The sequence below is a fragment of the Procambarus clarkii genome, chromosome 21 (assembly GCF_040958095.1).
Source record: "Procambarus clarkii isolate CNS0578487 chromosome 21, FALCON_Pclarkii_2.0, whole genome shotgun sequence".
Classification (NCBI taxonomy): Eukaryota; Metazoa; Arthropoda; class Malacostraca; order Decapoda; family Cambaridae; genus Procambarus; species Procambarus clarkii.
Window position 1 is genome coordinate 12121834 of NC_091170.1, and position 18983 is coordinate 12140816.

General features: G+C 43.9%; 1 protein-coding gene across 1 annotated transcript; it reads right to left on the reverse strand.

The window, feature by feature from the left end:
- Positions 1-2291: 2291 nt before the first annotated feature.
- Positions 2292-17547, reverse strand: LOC123760807 (uncharacterized). Its single transcript, XM_069328469.1, has 6 exons — positions 17479-17547; positions 5693-6088; positions 5304-5564; positions 4719-5171; positions 3121-3414; positions 2292-3086 (listed from the first exon to the last, which is right to left on the reverse strand). The coding sequence occupies exons 1-6, from the start codon at positions 17545-17547 to the stop codon at positions 2292-2294; spliced, it is 2268 nt and encodes a 755-aa protein (XP_069184570.1).
- Between the last annotated feature and the right edge of the window lie 1436 nt (positions 17548-18983).

The following is an 18983-nucleotide window of genomic DNA, read 5'->3' on the forward strand; positions in this document are numbered from 1 at the left end:
TATTTACAAAGATACGAAAGAGAACTAAGGCGGAGGACAAGCGCTGGAGCTTGGTAACTGTTTTGATCTTATTTACGGTGCCTGAAATACAGAGGGTAGAAATTTCAGGGAAATTGGACTGATACTAACGAAGATACGAGAGAGAGCTAAGGCGGAGGACAAGAGCTGGAGCTTGGTAACTGTTTTGATCTTATTTACGGTGCCCGAAATACAGAGGGTAAAAATTTCAGGGAAATTGGACTGATACTAACGAAGATACGAGAGAGAGCTAAGGCGGAGGACAAGCGCTGGAGCTTGGTAACTAAATTACTGTATTGAACTACATTTGAAATATGATTATTTTTAAATTTTAGAGGGATTGGAATGATAGTATTCATTATACGACAGGGGACTAAGGTGGGGGAACGTGAGCTAGAACATGCTTACTAACATGATTTATTTGTGTAAAACTGACTTGCTTAATGAAAAGGAGCAAACATACGATGTTGGAAAATAGTTGAACTGAATGAAAGGAGAGAGAGAGAGAGAGGAGGGACGGTCCAGATATTATTATGGAGAAGATAAGATAAGAGGTCTGGCTGGCCGGGCGTAAGGTAAATAAAGGTGACGCGAGAGATTGCGAGGTAAGGGGGGAGGGAGGGGGGTGTGATGTACGAAACCCTGAAAACCATGACTTACACAGGTGTTTTTCTAAATTTATATGAATAACTAAGGCTTACATAGACGATTTTGTAAGTTGAAAACATGTAAAACATGTCCGTAGAGTTCTCCTGGAAGCCCTAAAGAGCTACATACGTTACTTGAATTTGTCCCATAAGGCCTTAACAAACTTCTATGTCTCGGAAATTATTTTTCTCATAAGAACTTTAACAAACTTCTAAAATCTCAATAATTATTTTCCTCATAAGAATTCCTTAATTCCAAATCTGTGACTCCCCAAATTCACCTGAAAACCCTAAAGCGCTACACATGAATTTCCAGAAAAAAAAAAAAAAAAGTTGCCTGTGGATCTTACAGTCCACAGGGGTCCGCTCCCCAAAAAAAAAAAGTTGCCTGTGGCTCTTACAGTCCACAGGGGTCCTCTCGCCAAAAAAAAAAGTTGCCTGTGGCTCTTACTCCCTACTACTTACCAGGACCACCGTCACACGTATCCACCCAGGACCACCGTCACACGTATCTACCAGGACCACCGTCACACGTATCCACCAGGACCTCTGTCACACGTATCCACCAGGACCACCGCCACACGTATCCACCAGGACCACCGTCACACGTATCCACTAGGACCACCGTCACACGTATCTACCAGGACCACCGTCACACGTATCCACCAGGACCACCGTCACACGTATCCACCAGGACCACCGTCACACGTATCCACCAGGACCTCTGTCACACGTATCCACCAGGACCACCGTCACACGTATCCACCAGGACCACCGTCACACATATCCACCAAGACCACCGTCACACATATCCAACAGGACCACCGTCACACATATCCACCAAGCCCACCGTCACACATATCCAACAGGACCACCGTCACACATATCCACCAAGCCCACCGTCACACATATCCAACAGGACCACCGTCACACATATCCACCAAGCCCACCGTCACACATATCCACCAGGACCACCGTCACACATATCCACCAAGACCACCGTCACACGTATCCACCAGGACCTCTGTCACACGTATCCACCAAGACCACCGTCACACATATCCACCAAGACCACCGTCACACGTATCCACCAGGACCTCTGTCACACGTATCCACCAAGACCACCGTCACACGTATCCACCAGAACCACCGTCACACATATCCACCAAGCCCACCGTCACACATATCCACCAAGCCCACCGTCACACATATCCACCAAGACCACCGTCACACATATCCAACAGGACCACCGTCACACATATCCACCAGGACCACCGTCACACATATCCAACAGGACCACCGTCACACATATCCACCAAGCCCACCGTCACACATATCCACCAGGACCACCGTCACACATATCCAACAGGACCACCGTCACACATATCCACCAAGCCCACCGTCACACATATCCAACAGGACCACCGTCACACATATCCACCAGGACCACCGTCACACATATCCACCAAGACCACCGTCACACGTATCCACCAGGACCTCTGTCACACGTATCCACCAAGACCACCGTCACACATTACACCAAGACCACCGTCACACGTATCCACCAGGACCACCGTCACACGTATCCACCAAGACCACCGTCACACATATCCACCAAGACCACCGTCACACGTATCCACCAGGACCACCGTCACACGTATCCACCAAAAACACCATCACACGTATCTTCTCACACTGTGAAGGGATGAGGTAGGGGCTCTCTTCACACTGTGGAGGGAAGAGGTAGGGGCTCTCTTCACATTGTCGAGGGAAGAGGTAGGGGCTCTCTTCACACTGTGGAGGGAAGAGGTGGGGGCTCTCTTCACACTGTGGAGGGATGAGGTAGGTGCTCTCTTCACACTGTGGAGGGAAGAGGTGGGGGCTCTCTTCACACTGTGGAGGGATGAGGTAGGTGCTCTCTTCACACTGTGGAGGGAAGAGGTGGGGGCTCTCTTCACACTGTGGAGGGATGAGGTAGGTGCTCTCTTCACACTGTGGAGGGATGAGGTAGGTGCTCTCTTCACACTGTGGAGGGAAGAGGTAGGGGCTCTCTTCACACTGTGGAGGGAAGAGGTAGGGGCTCTCTTCACACTGTGGAGGGATGAGGTAGGTGCTCTCTTCACACTGTGGAGGGATGAGGTAGGTGCTCTCTTCACACTGTGGAGGGAAGAGGTGGGGGCTCTCTTCACACTGTGGAGGGATGAGGTAGGTGCTCTCTTCACACTGTGGAGGGATGAGGTAGGTGCTCTCTTCACACTGTGGAGGGAAGAGGTAGGGGCTCTCTTCACACTGTGGAGGGATGAGGTAGGTGCTCTCTTCACACTGTGGAGGGATGAGGTAGGTTCTCTCTTCACACTGTGGAGGGATGAGGTAGGGGCTCTCTTCACACTGTGGAGGAATGAGGTAGGTGCTCTCTTCACACTGTGGAGGGATGAGGTAGGGGCTCTCTTCACACTGGAGGGAAGAGGTAGGTGCTCTCTTCACACTGTGGAGGGATGAGGTAGGTGCTCTCTTCACACTGTGGAGGGATGAGGTTGGTGCTCTCTTTACACTGTGGAGGGATGATGTAGGGGTTCTGTTCACACTGTGGAGGGAAGAGGTAGGTGCTCTCTTCACACTGTGGAGGGAAGAGGTAGGTGCTCTCTTCACACTGTGGACGTATGAGGTAGGGGCTCTCTTCACACTGTGGAGGGAAGAGGTAGGTGCTCTCTTCACACTGTGGAGGGAAGAGGTAGGTGCTCTCTTCACACTGTGGAGGGAAGAGGTAGGTGCTCTCTTCACACTGTGGAGGGATGATGTAACAAGGGGGGGGGGGTGTTCTCGAATTATCTTTCCATCTTTTTCCCCCTCTACCCGTATTCTTACTTTTTATTCTCTACAAGGGACTCCAAAACTTTTACTAAAGCCGACTCCACGCCTCGTGGTCCTAAGACGATTGACCGACTTAGGATTCTACAACCCGTATGACGTGACATAGGCTTTGAGCAAAACCCTAGAGTCGCCTCCGCCGCCACCACCAGACCAGTAACACAGAGCAATGATCGAGGTCTGGATCTATCATGCTAATTAATCATCCTTGGGGCTTGATGCCCCTATAACCGGTACCCTTTAAGATCTTAAGTGTGGAATTAATTAAACGGGAATGATGAATTCCGATTCGATGTTAGAATCGGCGCCCAATTCAACTCTGCCTCGTGTGGACCACGTGACCAGGACAAATTCATATACATATAACATACACATGGAAATAATGAAAATGCAAATTTACTAGCTATTAATTTATTAAAAGAAAAACTAAAACAAAATCTAAATGGTTATCACTCCCTGTCCCGTTAACACTCCCTACTTGACCTGAACGGCAATGAATTGACTATCCCTATAAGAACTCATAAAGCAACTCTACCTTGGGCGACCAGCTCAGATGTTGGGGCTGGTCTTGGGGGAGAGGTAAGATGGTTGACCTCTCCCAGTTGATCTCGAGTCCACACTACTGTCCTCTCTCTGGTCTTCCCCAGACTAGAGCATTGTATTGTTCCGCATCGCTTACCAAGTTACTTAGCAAGGTTTAAGTTATAACAATTAACCTCTGTTGTACTTAATTGATCCAGACTGGTTGAATTATTTTACTGAAGTTAACTTACACAAGCATCTAACTGCAGAGCTGTTCCCGATCACCAAATGGCTATTTGACCCTTGAGAAATAGTGGAAATGTCAACTCTGATGACCTTATGACCGCCAGGTCACTCCGCCTTACAACTTAGATCTGATTCGTGACGTCACTGATGGTGACTTAACTCAATAATTAACTCTTGATATTATAACTAATAATACTCTATAATACAATTTGAATGCAACCTGAATAAAGACTATTTTCTCTAAATTACTGAATACTATAGAATGATTCATTATACGCAACTATGGATAAGGCGTCAATTATTTTCACCGCGAATTCCCTGGGGTCAGGTCCCGGGTCACCACGCGGGTCCAGCTTCCCATTTTCCCTTGTCGATAAACCATTCTGGATAATTCTTACAAACAGCCTAGTTTGTTACAATGAGGTAGGTGCTCTTTTCACACTGTGGAGGGATGAGGTAGGGGCTCTCTTCACACTGTGGAGGGATGAGGTAGGGGCTCTCTTCACACTGTGGAGGGATGAGGTAGGGGCTCTCTTCACACTGTGGAGGGAAGAGGTAGGTGCTCTCTTCACACTGTGGAGGGATGAGGTAGAGGCTCTCTTCACACTGTGGAGGGAAGAGGTAGGTGCTCTCTTCACACTGTGGAGGGATGAGGTAGGGGCTCTCTTCACACTGTGGAGGGAAGAGGTAGGTGCTCTCTTCACACTGTGGAGGGATGAGGTAGGGGCTCTCTTCACACTGTGGAGGGAAGAGGTAGGGGCTCTCTTCACACTGTGGAGGGATGAGGTAGGGGCTTTCTTCACACTGTGGAGGGATGAGGTAGGGGCTCTCTTCACACTGTGGAGGGATGAGGTAGGGGCTCTCTTCACACTGTGGAGGGAAGAGGTAGGTGCTCTTTTCACACTGTGGAGGGATGAGGTAGGGCTCTCTTCACACTGTGGATGGATGAGGTAGGGGCTCTCTTCACCCTGTGGAGGGATGAGGTAGGGGCTCTCTTCACACTGGAGGAAAGAGGTAGGCGCTCTCTTCACACTGTGGAGGGATGAGGTAGGGGCTCTCTTCACACTGTGGAGGGAAGAGGTAGGTGCTCTCTTCACACTGTGGAGGGATGAGGTAGGGGCTCTCTTCACACTGTGGAGGGAAGAGGTAGGGGCTCTCTTCACACTGTGGAGGGATGAGGTAGGGGCTTTCTTCACACTGTGGAGGGATGAGGTAGGGGCTCTCTTCACACTGTGGAGGGAAGAGGTAGGTGCTCTCTTCACACTGTGGAGGAATGAGGTAGGGCTCTCTTCACACTGTGGATGGATGAGGTAGGGGCTCTCTTCACCCTGTGGAGGGATGAGGTAGGGGCTCTCTTCACACTGGAGGAAAGAGGTAGGTGCTCTCTTCACACTGTGGCGGGATGAGGTAGGGGCTCTCTTCACACTGTGGTGGAAGAGGTAGGTGCTCTCTTCACACTGTGGAGGGATGAGGTAGGGGCTCTCTTCACACTGTGGAGGGATGAGGTAGGGGCACTCTTCACACTTTGGAGGGATGAGGTAGGGGCTTTCCTCACACTGTGGAGGAAAGAGGTACGAGCTTTTCTCGCACTGAGGAGGAAAGAGGTAGGTGCTTTCCTCACACTGTCGAGGGAAGAGGTAGGGGCTCTCTTCACACAGTGGAGAGACGAGGTAGTGGCTTATCTCACACTGTGGAGGAACCAGGTAGAGGCTCTCCTCACACTGTGGAGGGATGTGGTAGGGGCTCTCCTCACACTGTGGAGGGATCAGGTAGGCGCTCTCCTCACGCTGTCAAGGGATGAGGTAGGTGCTCTCCTAACCCTGAGGAGGGATAAAGTAGGGGCTCTCCTCACATTGTGGAGGGATGAGGTAGGGGCTCTCCTCACATTGTGGAGGGATGAGGTAGGGGCTCTCCTAACACTTTGGAGGGATGTGGGAGGGGCTCTCCTCACACTGTGGAGAGATGAGGTAGGGGCTCTCCTCACATTGTGGAGGGATGAGGTAGGGGCTCTCCTCACACTGTGGAGAGATGAGGTAGGGGCTCTCCTCACATTGTGGAGGGATGAGGTAGGGGCTCTCCTCACACTGTGGAGAGATGAGGTAGGGGCTCTACTCATGCTGAGGAGGGATGAGGTAGGGGTTCACCTCACACTGTGGAGGGATGAGGTAGGGGCTCTCCTCACACTATGGAGGGACGAGCTAGTGGCTCTCCACTCACTGTGGAGAGATGATGTAGGAGCTCTCCTAACACTACGGAGGGATGAGGAAGAGGCTCTGCTCACGCTGTCAAGGGATGAGGTAGGGGCTCTGCTCACGCTGTCAAGGGATGAGGTAGGGGCTCTCCTCACACGGTGGAGGGATGAGGTAAATACCTATTTGATATTAAATAACAATTATTTAATTATTCTTATTCTTTATTTTACTATTTTTAGGGTACATGAAATTTCAAACTTATTTATACACAATAATATAAATGCATTGTCATACCCATATATAGTATGGGAAATATGATGCCATGAACGAAGTCAAAGTCATTCGCCGAACGTATTAGTCATTATTTTCTCACAAACGATAGGGGATAACAAAACCACATAGAATATAAGTGTACAGTAAAGTCAATTTTATTCAGGAAAGTACATACATAGTTGATTTACAAACATAATGTTGGATTTATAGATAGAGCTAGTGCATACAATACCTAAAGCCACTATAGTAGGCATAGCATTTCAGGCAACCGGGCAGTATATATGTAACTTTACTCAAATCTCTGAATATGTTAGATATTAAGTCCCTGCACATCCTCTCATGTATATTTTATATATATAAAACGCTGAACTGTAATGTCAATCCTGATCTTAAAAGCTTCCTAGAAGGTTGTAACAGATCCCATGAGCACCACACCAGAAACAAATACCTATTTGATATTCCAAGAGTACGACTTAATCAAACTAGAAATGCTTTACAAATCAAGGGACCTCGAATGTGGAATGACCTTCCCAATTACGTTAAAGACTGTACCTCTCCCAACCAGTTTAAGATAAAAACTAAGTACTACCTAATTAACTCAATGTAACCTACCTCACCCCCAAAATGTCAATCCATATCTTCTATTTTAAACAATGCTGTTTTGTTGACCAAATTGTATTTTTACTCTTTTTCTGCCATGTTTACCCCCCCCCCTTTTTCCATTTTTTTTCTTATTTTTTCTCAACAAAATTTATACTTTAATTATGCGGATCAGGACATCACCTGGAGTCCTGTTTGCCTAACCGCTTCCGCAATGTGTACATAAAATGATGTCCTCAAAAAAATAGTTGTATAAAATTCAATTTTAATCCGATTTACTTTGGGTTTGTTTCAAACTGCGCGCCATGAGGTTCTCTTTCTCACCACTAGGCTGCATGGTACAATAAGTTTATGAAAGGTGTGTACCACTTCGATCAAATGGTATTACCATTTTACCAGGAAAACTCACAAGTGGACCAAAAAGATAACGTTTATTTCCTGCAAATGGCATTGCATAATGCCTTTGTTTTGCACAAATACAACACAATTGATCAAAAAAAGCTAACATTGCTACAGTTCCATGAGGTGGCAATTTGGGCCCTATTGTGCTGGGACCCGGAAGATTGGCCTCAAACAGCAACAGTATCTCAACACTTGCGGCACGCTCCAGACATAAATGATGACAGGTCCTGCCTATGCTGACGCCATGCAAACTCCTGGACCATCTGGTGTGAGGCGGCCTTTGTTCACTTCAACACCTCAAGCTGAAGCAGCAACCGAATCAGAACCCGAGATGTCTGACACACTGCCACTTGACGAGACGGTTTTGTCAGATGACTCTGACTCTGACTCAAATGTTGAACCTCCAGCGATTCAGTTGATTCTGAAAATCGCATGGACTACAAACTGAAACGAGTATTTTAATACCAGAATGAACACTGTATCACATAAACTGCCGTAAGTAGACTCGAACCTTCATAGATTTTTTTTGGGTGTAGCGTGTGTCTGCATGAGTGTCCCAAACGGGTTGCAGGTGGGTGACTTTTAGCCGTTTATACTGGTAATGCTTCCCCCATATCATGTATTATATGCATAAGTCTGTTTAGGGAATTTTATTCCGAATAATGTACAACCAAAAATAACTGTGTGCAACAAGTATAAACTTGACAAATATAACAACAGTAAAAACATTTCGAGTGTGTTTGACGCTCACTGATATGTTCCAGCGTTTTATATTTGGTGCTATTCTATCTTACGCTTTGTTGCTCTTTTTTACCTACGGGCTCATAGAACATTCTATTGCGAACACATTGGCATAAAAATGAATGACGTACATAGAATAATAATGTCAGGACAGTGAAATAATTATAAACTTTCAAAGCGCTGTATCGCACATGTGTCGTCGCCTCACTGATACTGGGTAACAGTTCCGCCACTTCCCACACTCTTGCGGGTGGGCCGCGACCATTATTCTACATTTATATTCATATCACCGTGTTGGGAATTTTATTGCGAGTCCATTGATACCAAAATTAACGCTGTAGAACAAGTGTGGAAGTGATAACAATCCCAAGTGTAAAAACATTTTGTTGCTATTGGGCGCTCACGGCGAGTCATCTACGTAGTTATTTATTTGGTGCTGGTATCCCTATACCTTTCGTGACTTTTTTTACTAATGTTCTTCTAGAGACTTTTATTGCGAACACGTTGGTACCAAAATGAAATACGTAGCTCGAGAACTAAGATCAGGAGAGTAAAAAGAGTATACACCTTTTTGTTTTGACGCTTAAGTGACATCCCTTCGTCATCCCTTCACCTTCTAGTGTGTGGTCTGGTCAACATACTTTAGCCAGGTTATTGTGACTCATCGCCTGCATAGAAACTGTAATTGTGGTTGATCTTGAACCCATTGATAATGTGACGACTTATACTGAATTTTGTAACTATATCATCAAGATTGTAACCAGCTTAGCTAAATGTATTGTGGGGTTCAGTCCCTAAGCCCATATATGTGCCTCTAACCATTTAGGTTACAGGGCAAAAACATAAGAACAAAGGTAGAAGCAGAAGGCAGAATAGCAGAAGGCATATTGGCCCATACCAGGCAGCTCCTATCTATAACCACCCAATTCTACTAATATACATGGCTAACCCGCGCTTGAAACAATCGAGGCAGCCCACCTCCACTACTATGAAGTTCGAAAAATAATTCCTCCACCACTATGAAGTTGAAAAAAAAGAAACTCTGAAGTTCGTATAGCAGGTTAAGCAAAGGCAAATCCTAAGGGGTTTTTTCAGTTATATCGAACAAAGGTTAGGGAAAGGATAGGTCCATTAAAGACCGAGACAGATCATTTATTGAATTTTCGATTTTTGATATTTTGATATTTTTTGATATTCGATTTTTGTATCATCGGCAAATTTGCAAATGCTGCTACTCAAACCTTAATCTAAAATATTTATATTTATTATAAAAAACAGAGGTCCCAGTCCAGAGGCTTGAGGCACTCAGCTTACAACATTTTTCCACTCTTATAACCACCCAAGCCCACTCATATACATGTTGAACCCAGGTTTGAAACAATCATTGGACTCCACCACGTTTGGCGGTAATTTGTTCCACAAATCAACAACCCTGTTACCGAACCAGTATTTTCCCAGGTCTTTCCTAAATCTAAACTTATGCAATTTATACCCATTATTTTGTCTGGTGCTGATACTTTTAATATCCCATTTGTTATGTCCATTCATCAACTTGTAAACCTCTATCATGTCACACCTAACTCTTCGCCTTTTCAGTGAATGCAATTGGGGAATTAACTTTGTCATTCTATGCTGGATACGTTCAAGTGAATTTATGTCACTTTTATAGTACGGCGACCAAAACTGAACGGCATAATCAAAATGGGGCCTAACTAGAGCAACAAATTGATTGATTGATAAAAATTAAGCCACCCGAGAAACGGCACGGGAATGAATAGTGTCAAAGAGCAAGATATAGCTGAAGAACAAAACCAGGTGTCTTGTTATTAACCCTTCGATTAATAAATCCTAGTGTACTATTTGCCTTATTACGAACATTCATGCACTGATGTTTTGGTTTTAAATTCTTACTAATCATAACTCCAAGTTCCCTTTCGAAATACTCGACTTCGCAATCACAACACTATCTATCTCGTATCTTGTAACTCTATCATATCATTACCTAACCTCAAGACTTTACATTTATCAGCATTGAACTGCATCTGTCAACCTTTTGCCCATTTCAAATCTCTATTTAGATCAACTTGAAGAGATAGTGAGTTTTCTTCTGTGTTATTTCCCTACCGATTTTTGTATCATCGGCAAATTTGCAAATGTTGTTACTCAAACCTGAATCTAAATCATTTATATATACAGTATTATAAACAACAGAGGTCCCAGGACAGAGCCTTGAGGTACTCAACCTACAACATTTTCCAACTCTGACTTAACCCCATTTATACTAACTCTGTTGAGCGTTGACCATTTATACATCAACTCTGTTGATGTGAGCACTTAATTGGCGGTCAGTGGTGGCGCTTAATTCTTAAAAAGCAATATATACTCTCGATCGTGATTTAGTTTAGTATGCGGTTTAAAGAAAAAAAGAGCATATCAATGTTATATCACAGAAAACAAATTTATCGTAAACTCATATACTTGTCTTATTATATGGAAATGCACTCATATTTTTAATAGATAACAATATGAATAGCCAAATTTCTGTAAATCCCCTACCATGTTGGAATCTGTGGAAATGAATGAGCAAATGTGCTGGCTGAAGGCGCTGAAGGAAACCACATTGGTTTCATTTTGGATACAAATGTCCATGGAGATTCAGAATGGAAATTAATTATAGTTGAACCTGCAGAGAGGAGTTTAAGAATCTGTGGTGAGAGTGATGGACACAGCCTTCACAATTATACTTCAGAGAATGTAAACATCTAGGAGTCATTAGAAATATGTGTAGAATAATAAACCCTACATTGTTTGAGTTCGGGAAAACACCATTTGTCATATATACTAGCTGTTCTTAAAGATTCACCCATTTTGCACCAGCAAGATAACATATAAGATTTTAAGGGTTGACGAATGTTAATCTTCTTGTTTGATAAACTGTGCACTTGAGACATAGTTAATAAGAACACGCCAATATAAGACAACAAAACGTTTTCAGATTCTTTCACACCACTTTCCAGCAACTTTTATAATTTATATAAATTATTTTAGGGAATAATGCATAAATTATATATTTAAACATGATATTAGTGTTTAGTGGAATGCATAAGGATTCAAATTGTGTTAAAAAGAGCGATTTTTAGACAATTTGGAAAATACTTTTTTCTGATCATATTATAACTAAATGGATTTTGAAGGTTTCACTCAGCCAATAAATATCATTCACAATTTATTAATGAATTTCACAAAAAACACCATAAATTTTATATTTAAACATGTAAAAACTATTTGTAATACATAAGGAACAAAATAGTTGTTGAAAAACAATTTATTATAAAACCTTTGTGTTTGGATTTTTTGATTAAAAGTTTCTCAAAGGCTCTCCTGCACCATTCTCAATGCAAATCATTCCCACACCTATGGGAAGGGTTAGACGAACGTTTTCTAGATGATTTGTGTTTGCTGGCTATCACCCAAGAGTGGCCATCACCCCAGAGTGGCTATCATCCTAGAGTGGTCATCACCCCAGAGTGGCAATCATGTCCAGAGTGACAATCACCCTAGAGTGGGCAACACCCCAGAGTGGGTATCATCCTAGAGTGGTCATCACCCCAGAGTGGCCATCACCCCAGAGTGGTCATCACCTCAGAGTGGTCATCATGTCCAGCGTGGTCATCACCCCAGAGTGGCCATCACCCCAGAGTGGCCATCACCCCAGAGTGGCAATCATGTCCAGAGTGTCCATCACCCCAGATTGGCCATCACCCCAGAGTGGTCATCACTCCAGAGTGGCCATCACCCCAGAGTGGTCATCACCCCAGAGTGGCAATCATGTCCAGAGTGGTCCACACATACTACACTCCCCAACTACACAGAGACTACCACACTCCCCAGTTTCACTTCCAAAACTGGACAAACCATTGCCAAAACAACACACCCCTGGGTCAGGGTAGAGAGGAGTGAGAACTACCAAAACCTTCCAGAAGTGACACACAATATGGACAATCATTCATATTTGCAAACATTCAAGGTTTAAAGCCAAAGTCAAGAAATAAAGTTAAGTTCATAAATGGCCTCCTATTAGAGTCAAACTCAATATTTGGGGCATTCACGGAAACTCATACAAAAGATTACATGGATGGTGAAATCTGGATTCCAAATTATAATTTATATAGATGTGATAGAGAAACTAGGTCAAATGGAGGAATAGGTCTGAATATTAAAGAAGACCTGGTATGCACAGAACTACTAAACTCAACTAATGAGGAGGTAGAGGTACTTGGAATTAAGGTAGAGAAACTAAACCTAATTATTATTCTAATATATAAACCGCCAGATACAACGATTAAGGAATTCACAGAGCAGATGCACAAAATAGAGAACATACTTGACAACCTAGCAAACCCAGCTCCAGTTATTATCTTCCTTGGAGATTTAAATTTACCGAGTCTAAGATGGAGAATGGCAAACACAAATATCATAGCAGGGAATGACCCGGGAAATAACCAACCACAGGTCAGAGAACTTTTGAGATTCTGTGACAAAGTCTCGCTCAATCAACAGATTACAGAACCAACTAGGAACGAAAACACACTAGACTTGTTATTCACAAACAATGATGAACTAATCAGAGACATAACAATCTCAGATACTTCATACTCAGACCAAAAGCTCATTGAAGTGTGAACTAGTATAAATAACGGTAGTAGGTCTAAGAGACCCAACAAGCAAGAAGGAATATTCAATCAATTCAATTTCAACAATAAGAGGATTGACTGGGAAAAAATAAATGTAGACCTTGCAACCATTCATTGGGAGACGGTCTTAAGCGACAAAACTCCCATACAGGGAATAGCTCAACTGACAGCTGAAGCTTACAAGGTCTGCTTGAAGCACGTACCTGTGAGGAGGGGCAGAAAGAGGACCACTCTAGAAAGAGAACGCAGACGACTGTACAGGAGAAGGAAAAAAATAACGGAAATGCTTCGGCAGACACAACTATCACAAGCAAGGAAAACAAACCTAAGCAGGGAGATCGAAGAAATAGAACAAACGGTGAAGCGATCATATGAGTCTGAGGAAATGGAATTGGAACAGAAAGCTATACAAGAGATAAGGAAAAATCCGAAATATTTTTTCACATACGTAAAATCAAAATCCAAAACCTCGACCAGTATTAAACCGTTAATTACAAATGAAGGTACGTACACAGAGGACAACAAAGAGATTAGTGAAATTCTAAGAAGCCAGTATGAGGCTATGTTTAGCACACCAATAAACAACATGAAAGTTGATGACCCAGACAGCTTCTTTATGAATGACATTCAAGCTGCAGATAATATAACGGATATTACCACAAACTCGGAAGACTTTGAAAGAGAAATTGACAATATGCCTATGCACTCAGCTCCTGGGCCTGACTCATGGAATTCAATATTCATAAAGAAATGTAAACTACCAGTAGCGAGAGCACTCAGCGTAATATGGAGAAAGAGCCTGGATACAGGGGAGATACCAGCAGCACTTAAATCTACAGATATAGCTCCGTTGCACAATATGGGGAGTAAAGCCTTGGCAAAAAATTATAGGCCAGTTGCACTAACATCACACATAATAAAAGTGTCTGAAAGAGTGATTAGGAATCAAATTTCTAGTTTTATGGAAAACAATGAATTGCACAATCCAGGACAACATGGATTTAGAATAGGAAGATCCTGTCTGTCACAGTTACTCAACCACTATGACAAAATCACAGAAGCCCTAGAAGAAAAGCAAAATGCAGATGTTGTATACACAGACTTTGCAAAGGCAAAGAATTTGCCAGAATACAAAGAAAGAATACACAGAACTTGCAAAGGGAATAACTGAAAAAGTAGAATGCTGGATACTCAATTTCCTGTCGAACAGAACACAAAGAGTAACAGTCAATCAGATAAAATCGAGTCCAAACGATGTTAAAAGCTCTGTACCTCAAGGTACAGTCCTTGCACCACTACTGTTCCTTATTCTCAAATCTGATATAGACAAAAATACACGTCACAGCTTCGTGTCTTCCGTTGCAGATGACACAAAAATCAGCATGAAAATTACCTCTGCTGAAGACATTGAAAAACTACAAGTAGATGTCAACAAAGTTTTCGATTGGGCAGCGGAAAATAACATGATGTTTAACAGTGATAAATTTCAGGTACTCAGGTACGGCAAAAATGAGGATCTGAAACATAATACAGGGTACAAAACACAATCGAATCTTCCCATAGTAGAAAAACAGCATGTCAAGGATTTGGGAATAATGATGTCCGACGATCTAACGTTTAGGGAGCATAACCAAGCAAATATCGCCTCAGCCAGAAAAATGATCGGATGGATTACGAGAACTTTCAAATCCAGGGATCCCATCACAATGGTTGTACTCTTCAAGTCACTTGTGTTGTCCCGTCTCGAGTACTGCTCAGTACTCACTTCCCCTTTCAGAGCAGGAGAGATTGCTGAAATAGAGGGAATACAGAGAACATATACGGCACGCATAGACGAGATAAAATACCTAATTTATTGGGATCGTCTCAAAGCTCTCCAAATGTATCTCGTCTCTAGAAAGGAGACGAAAGAGATACCAAATAATATACACATGGAAAATACTGGAGGGTCAGGTCCCAAATCTACACAGTAAAATAACAACGTACTGGAGTGAACGATATGGAAGAAAATGCAAGATTGAACCAGTGAAGAGCAGAGGTGCCATAGGCACAATCAGAGAGCACTGTATAAACATCAGAGGTCCGCGGTTGTTCAACGTCCTCCCAGCGACTATAAGAAATATTGCCAGAACAACCGTGGACATCTTCAAGGGAAAATTGGACGGTTTTCTAGGAGAAGTTCCGGATCAACCGGGCTGTGGTGCGTACGTGGCCCTGCAGGCCGCTCCAAGCAACAGCCTGGTGAACCAAACTCTCACAAGTCGAGCCTGGCTTGGGGAGTAGAAGAACTCCCAGAACCCCATCAACCAGGTATCAACCAGTGGTCATCACCCCACAGTGGCCATCACCCCAGAGTGGGCATCACCTCAGAGTGGCCATCACCCCAGAAAGGTCATCACCCCAGAGTGGTCATCATGTCCAGAGTGGTCATCACTTCAGAGTGACAATCACCCCAGAGTGGTCATCATGTCCAGAGTGGTCATTACCTCAGAGTGGTCATCATGTCCAGAGTGATCATCTCCCCAGAGTGGTCATCATGTCCAGAGTGGTCTTCACCCCAGAGTGGCCATCACCCCAGAGTGGTCATCACCCCAGAGTGGTCATCATGTTCAGAGTGATCATCACTCCAGAGTAGTCATTATGTCCAGAGTGGTCATCACCTCAGATTGGTCATCACCCTAGAATGGGCATCACCCCACAGTGGTCATCACCCTAGAGTGGCCATCACGCCAGAGTGACCATCACCCCAGAGTGGCCATCATCCCAAAGTGGCCACCACACCAGAGTGGCCATCATGTCCAGAGTGGCCTTACCCCAGAGTGGCCATCACCCCAGGGTGGCATCACCCCAGAGTGGCCATCACCCTAGAGTAGCCTTCATGTCCAGAGTTGTAATCATCCCAGAGTGGCCATCAAACTAAAGTGGCCTTTACCCCAGAGTGGCCATCATGTGCAGAGTGGCCATCACCCCAAAGTGGTCATCACCCCAGAGTATCCATCACCCAAGAGTGGCCATCACCCCAGAGTGGCCATCATCCCAGAGTTGCCATCATGTCCAGAGTGGCCATCATCCTAAAGTGGCCAACACCCTAGAGTGGCTATCACCCCACAGTGGCCATCATACATGAGTAGCCTTCACCCCAGAATGGTCATTACCCCAGTGTGGTCATCACCCCAGAGTGGCCATCACCCCAAAGTGGCCGTAAATCCAGAGATGCAATAACTCCAGAGTGGCTATCACCCCAGATTGGCCATCACCTCAGAGTTGCCATCACCCAAGAGTGACCATCACCCCAAAGTGACCATAACCCCAGAGTAGCTATCACCCCAGAGTGGCCATAACCCCAAAGTGACCATTATCTTAGAGTGGTAATAACCCCAAAGTGGCTATCACCCCAGAGTGGCCATCACCCCAGAGTGGCCATCGCCCCAGAGTGGCCATCACCCCAGAGTGTCCTTCACCCCAGAGTGGCCATCACCCTACCGTGGCCATCACCCTAGAGTGGCCATCACCTCAGAGTGGCTATTGTTGGAAATTTCCAACACTAATACACTACTATTGTATTATAATAAATCATTATTATTATATACTAACTACAGTAGTCACTAAATTTACTAACAGTAATGTTAACATAAACTAACCATTATATCTGCGTATTGATGCTAGAATTCTTTCGAAATAAAGCACTAACATTGCGTCAGATTATATCTAGTTAAACACATTTATTGCCAATGTGCTAGAGAATTGAATGTGGTTCTCTAAAATCATCAGTATTCCGTGTGATAATTATTTACGGATAACATAACTCCCAAATAATTCTAAATCGAGAGTTTTTAATTACAATTGTTATCATGTAATAGTTTTTCTGTCACGCGTGAATGCCATGGAGAAAACTATAATCTTCTCCATTTCTCGTTTACCACCATAAGACGAGAAAGCAATAATATTTAAATCCCTAGAATCACAACCCAGTCCTTATTAAAGTATTTCAACCACAATTGCGCGAAATAGTATTATTCGTGATAAATAATTTCTGTGGTGAATGCGGGACGCCGCTAGTTGGAGGAGAAGGAGACGCCATTGTGGATTGAGCAGCCAGCATGCGCACTTGGACAGAGGAAAGTCGTGGCGTCAGAGTCGGAGACACGTGGCGTTGGGATTATCAGCAAGAATTTCACTGATACCCAACTAATAACAAAGAATTATTCTTCCACGTGCTCCATAGTGCTCGGCCAATCAATAACGCGTCGAGAATCAAGCCAAACTCTCAATCACGTGTACAACATCGTGGAACTTTGAGACTGAGACGCGATATCGGCAGACTTCAGCATTTACTGCTCTCATGCTAAGTATATTTTCTTTCTTGATGCATCATTAGAGATTGTATATTTCGTGGGTAGTGTGTCGTTACATAGCGGGACGACAACAAATCCAACGTTAGTACCGCATTAATATTCATTCTCTATTCTCATAAATTTTGAGATTTAAGTAGCCTAGTTCAATGCTACGTAATATCCTTTAAATTACAGCTCGTATGTGAGGAGTCAACGAGTCGTTAACTACATTCATGTTATTCACCTCTAATGGCTTCTGTGTGGAGATCCTGAGATCACGAGGACGAAGCGCGAACGATGTCATAGAAATCGTCTTAAAGCTAAGACTTTTTGTACACATTTAATTATTCCATTTTATTATACATATCCATAATATTATCATATCGAATATTTACCATATGAGTTTTGGAAATTGATGTGTTTACTTAGATGATTGCTCTTTAATTCTAACAATCATTAATATTCTCTATTTGAATTTACCTATTGATTCTATAATATTTTTGGTCATAATATTCTTTACTCAACAATGAACTGGTGACGAACCACACTAGTTCCTAGACGTATATGAAGTTCTAGCAATACCCCCACAATGTAGGTGTTTGAGGCTCTGACTTTAGTTAATTAATCATACAGTCCATTATTTATTTAAGTGATTATTCTTTCTAATATTTATCCATAGACACTGGTTCTTCCTGGTGTTTCTAATGATCACTTTTTATTAGTTTCCCTCTTTTCTCAAAAGTGGGTGGTCCTTCGTTATTATATAAAATATGTAAGTAATTAAATAATTGAGTCAAGCCCCCAGATATCCCACAGCTATCACCCCAATGTGGCCATCACCCCAGATTTGCCATAACCCATGAGTGGCCATCACCCCAGAGTTGCTATAACCCCAGGGTGGCCATCACCCCAGAGTGGCCATCATGTCCAGAGTTGTAATCATCCCAGAGTGCCATCAAACTAAAACGGCCATCACACCAGAGTGGCTATCACCCCAGAGTGACCATCATCCCAGAGTGACCATTATGTCCAGAGTGGCCATCACCCCAGAGTGGTCATCACCCCCAGAGTATCCATCACACAAGAGTTTCCATCATCCCAGAGTATCCATCATCTCAGAGTGGCCGTCATGTCCAGAGAGGCCATTAACCCAGAGTGGTCATCACCCCAGAGTATCTATCACCCAAGACCGGCCATCACCCCAGATTGGCCATCATCCAAGAGTAGCCTTCACCCCAGAGTGGTCATGACCACAGAGTGGTCATCACCCCAGAGTGGTCATCACCACAAAGTGGCCATAACCCCAGAGATGCAATAACTCCAGAGTGGCTATCACCTCAGAGTGGCCATCACCCCAGAGTGGCCATCACCTCATAGTGACAATCAGCCCAGACTGGTCATCACCCCAGAGTTGCAATCACCCCAGAGTGACCATCACCCCAGAAT

Bases quoted from the DNA above. Each gene is read 5' to 3' on its own strand.
- LOC123760807 (XM_069328469.1), bottom strand. From the start codon at position 17,547: ATGAGAGCAGTAAATGCTGAAGTCTGCCGATATCGCGTCTCAGTCTCA. The intron at 5,565-5,692 runs GTGAAGAGAGCA...ATTCCTCCACAG, and splicing joins CTACCTCATCCCGCCACAGT to TGTGAAGAGAGCACCTACCT. The intron at 5,172-5,303 runs GTGTGAAGAGAG...TTCCCTCCACAG, and splicing joins GCGCCTACCTCTTTCCTCCA to TGTGAAGAGAGCCCCTACCT.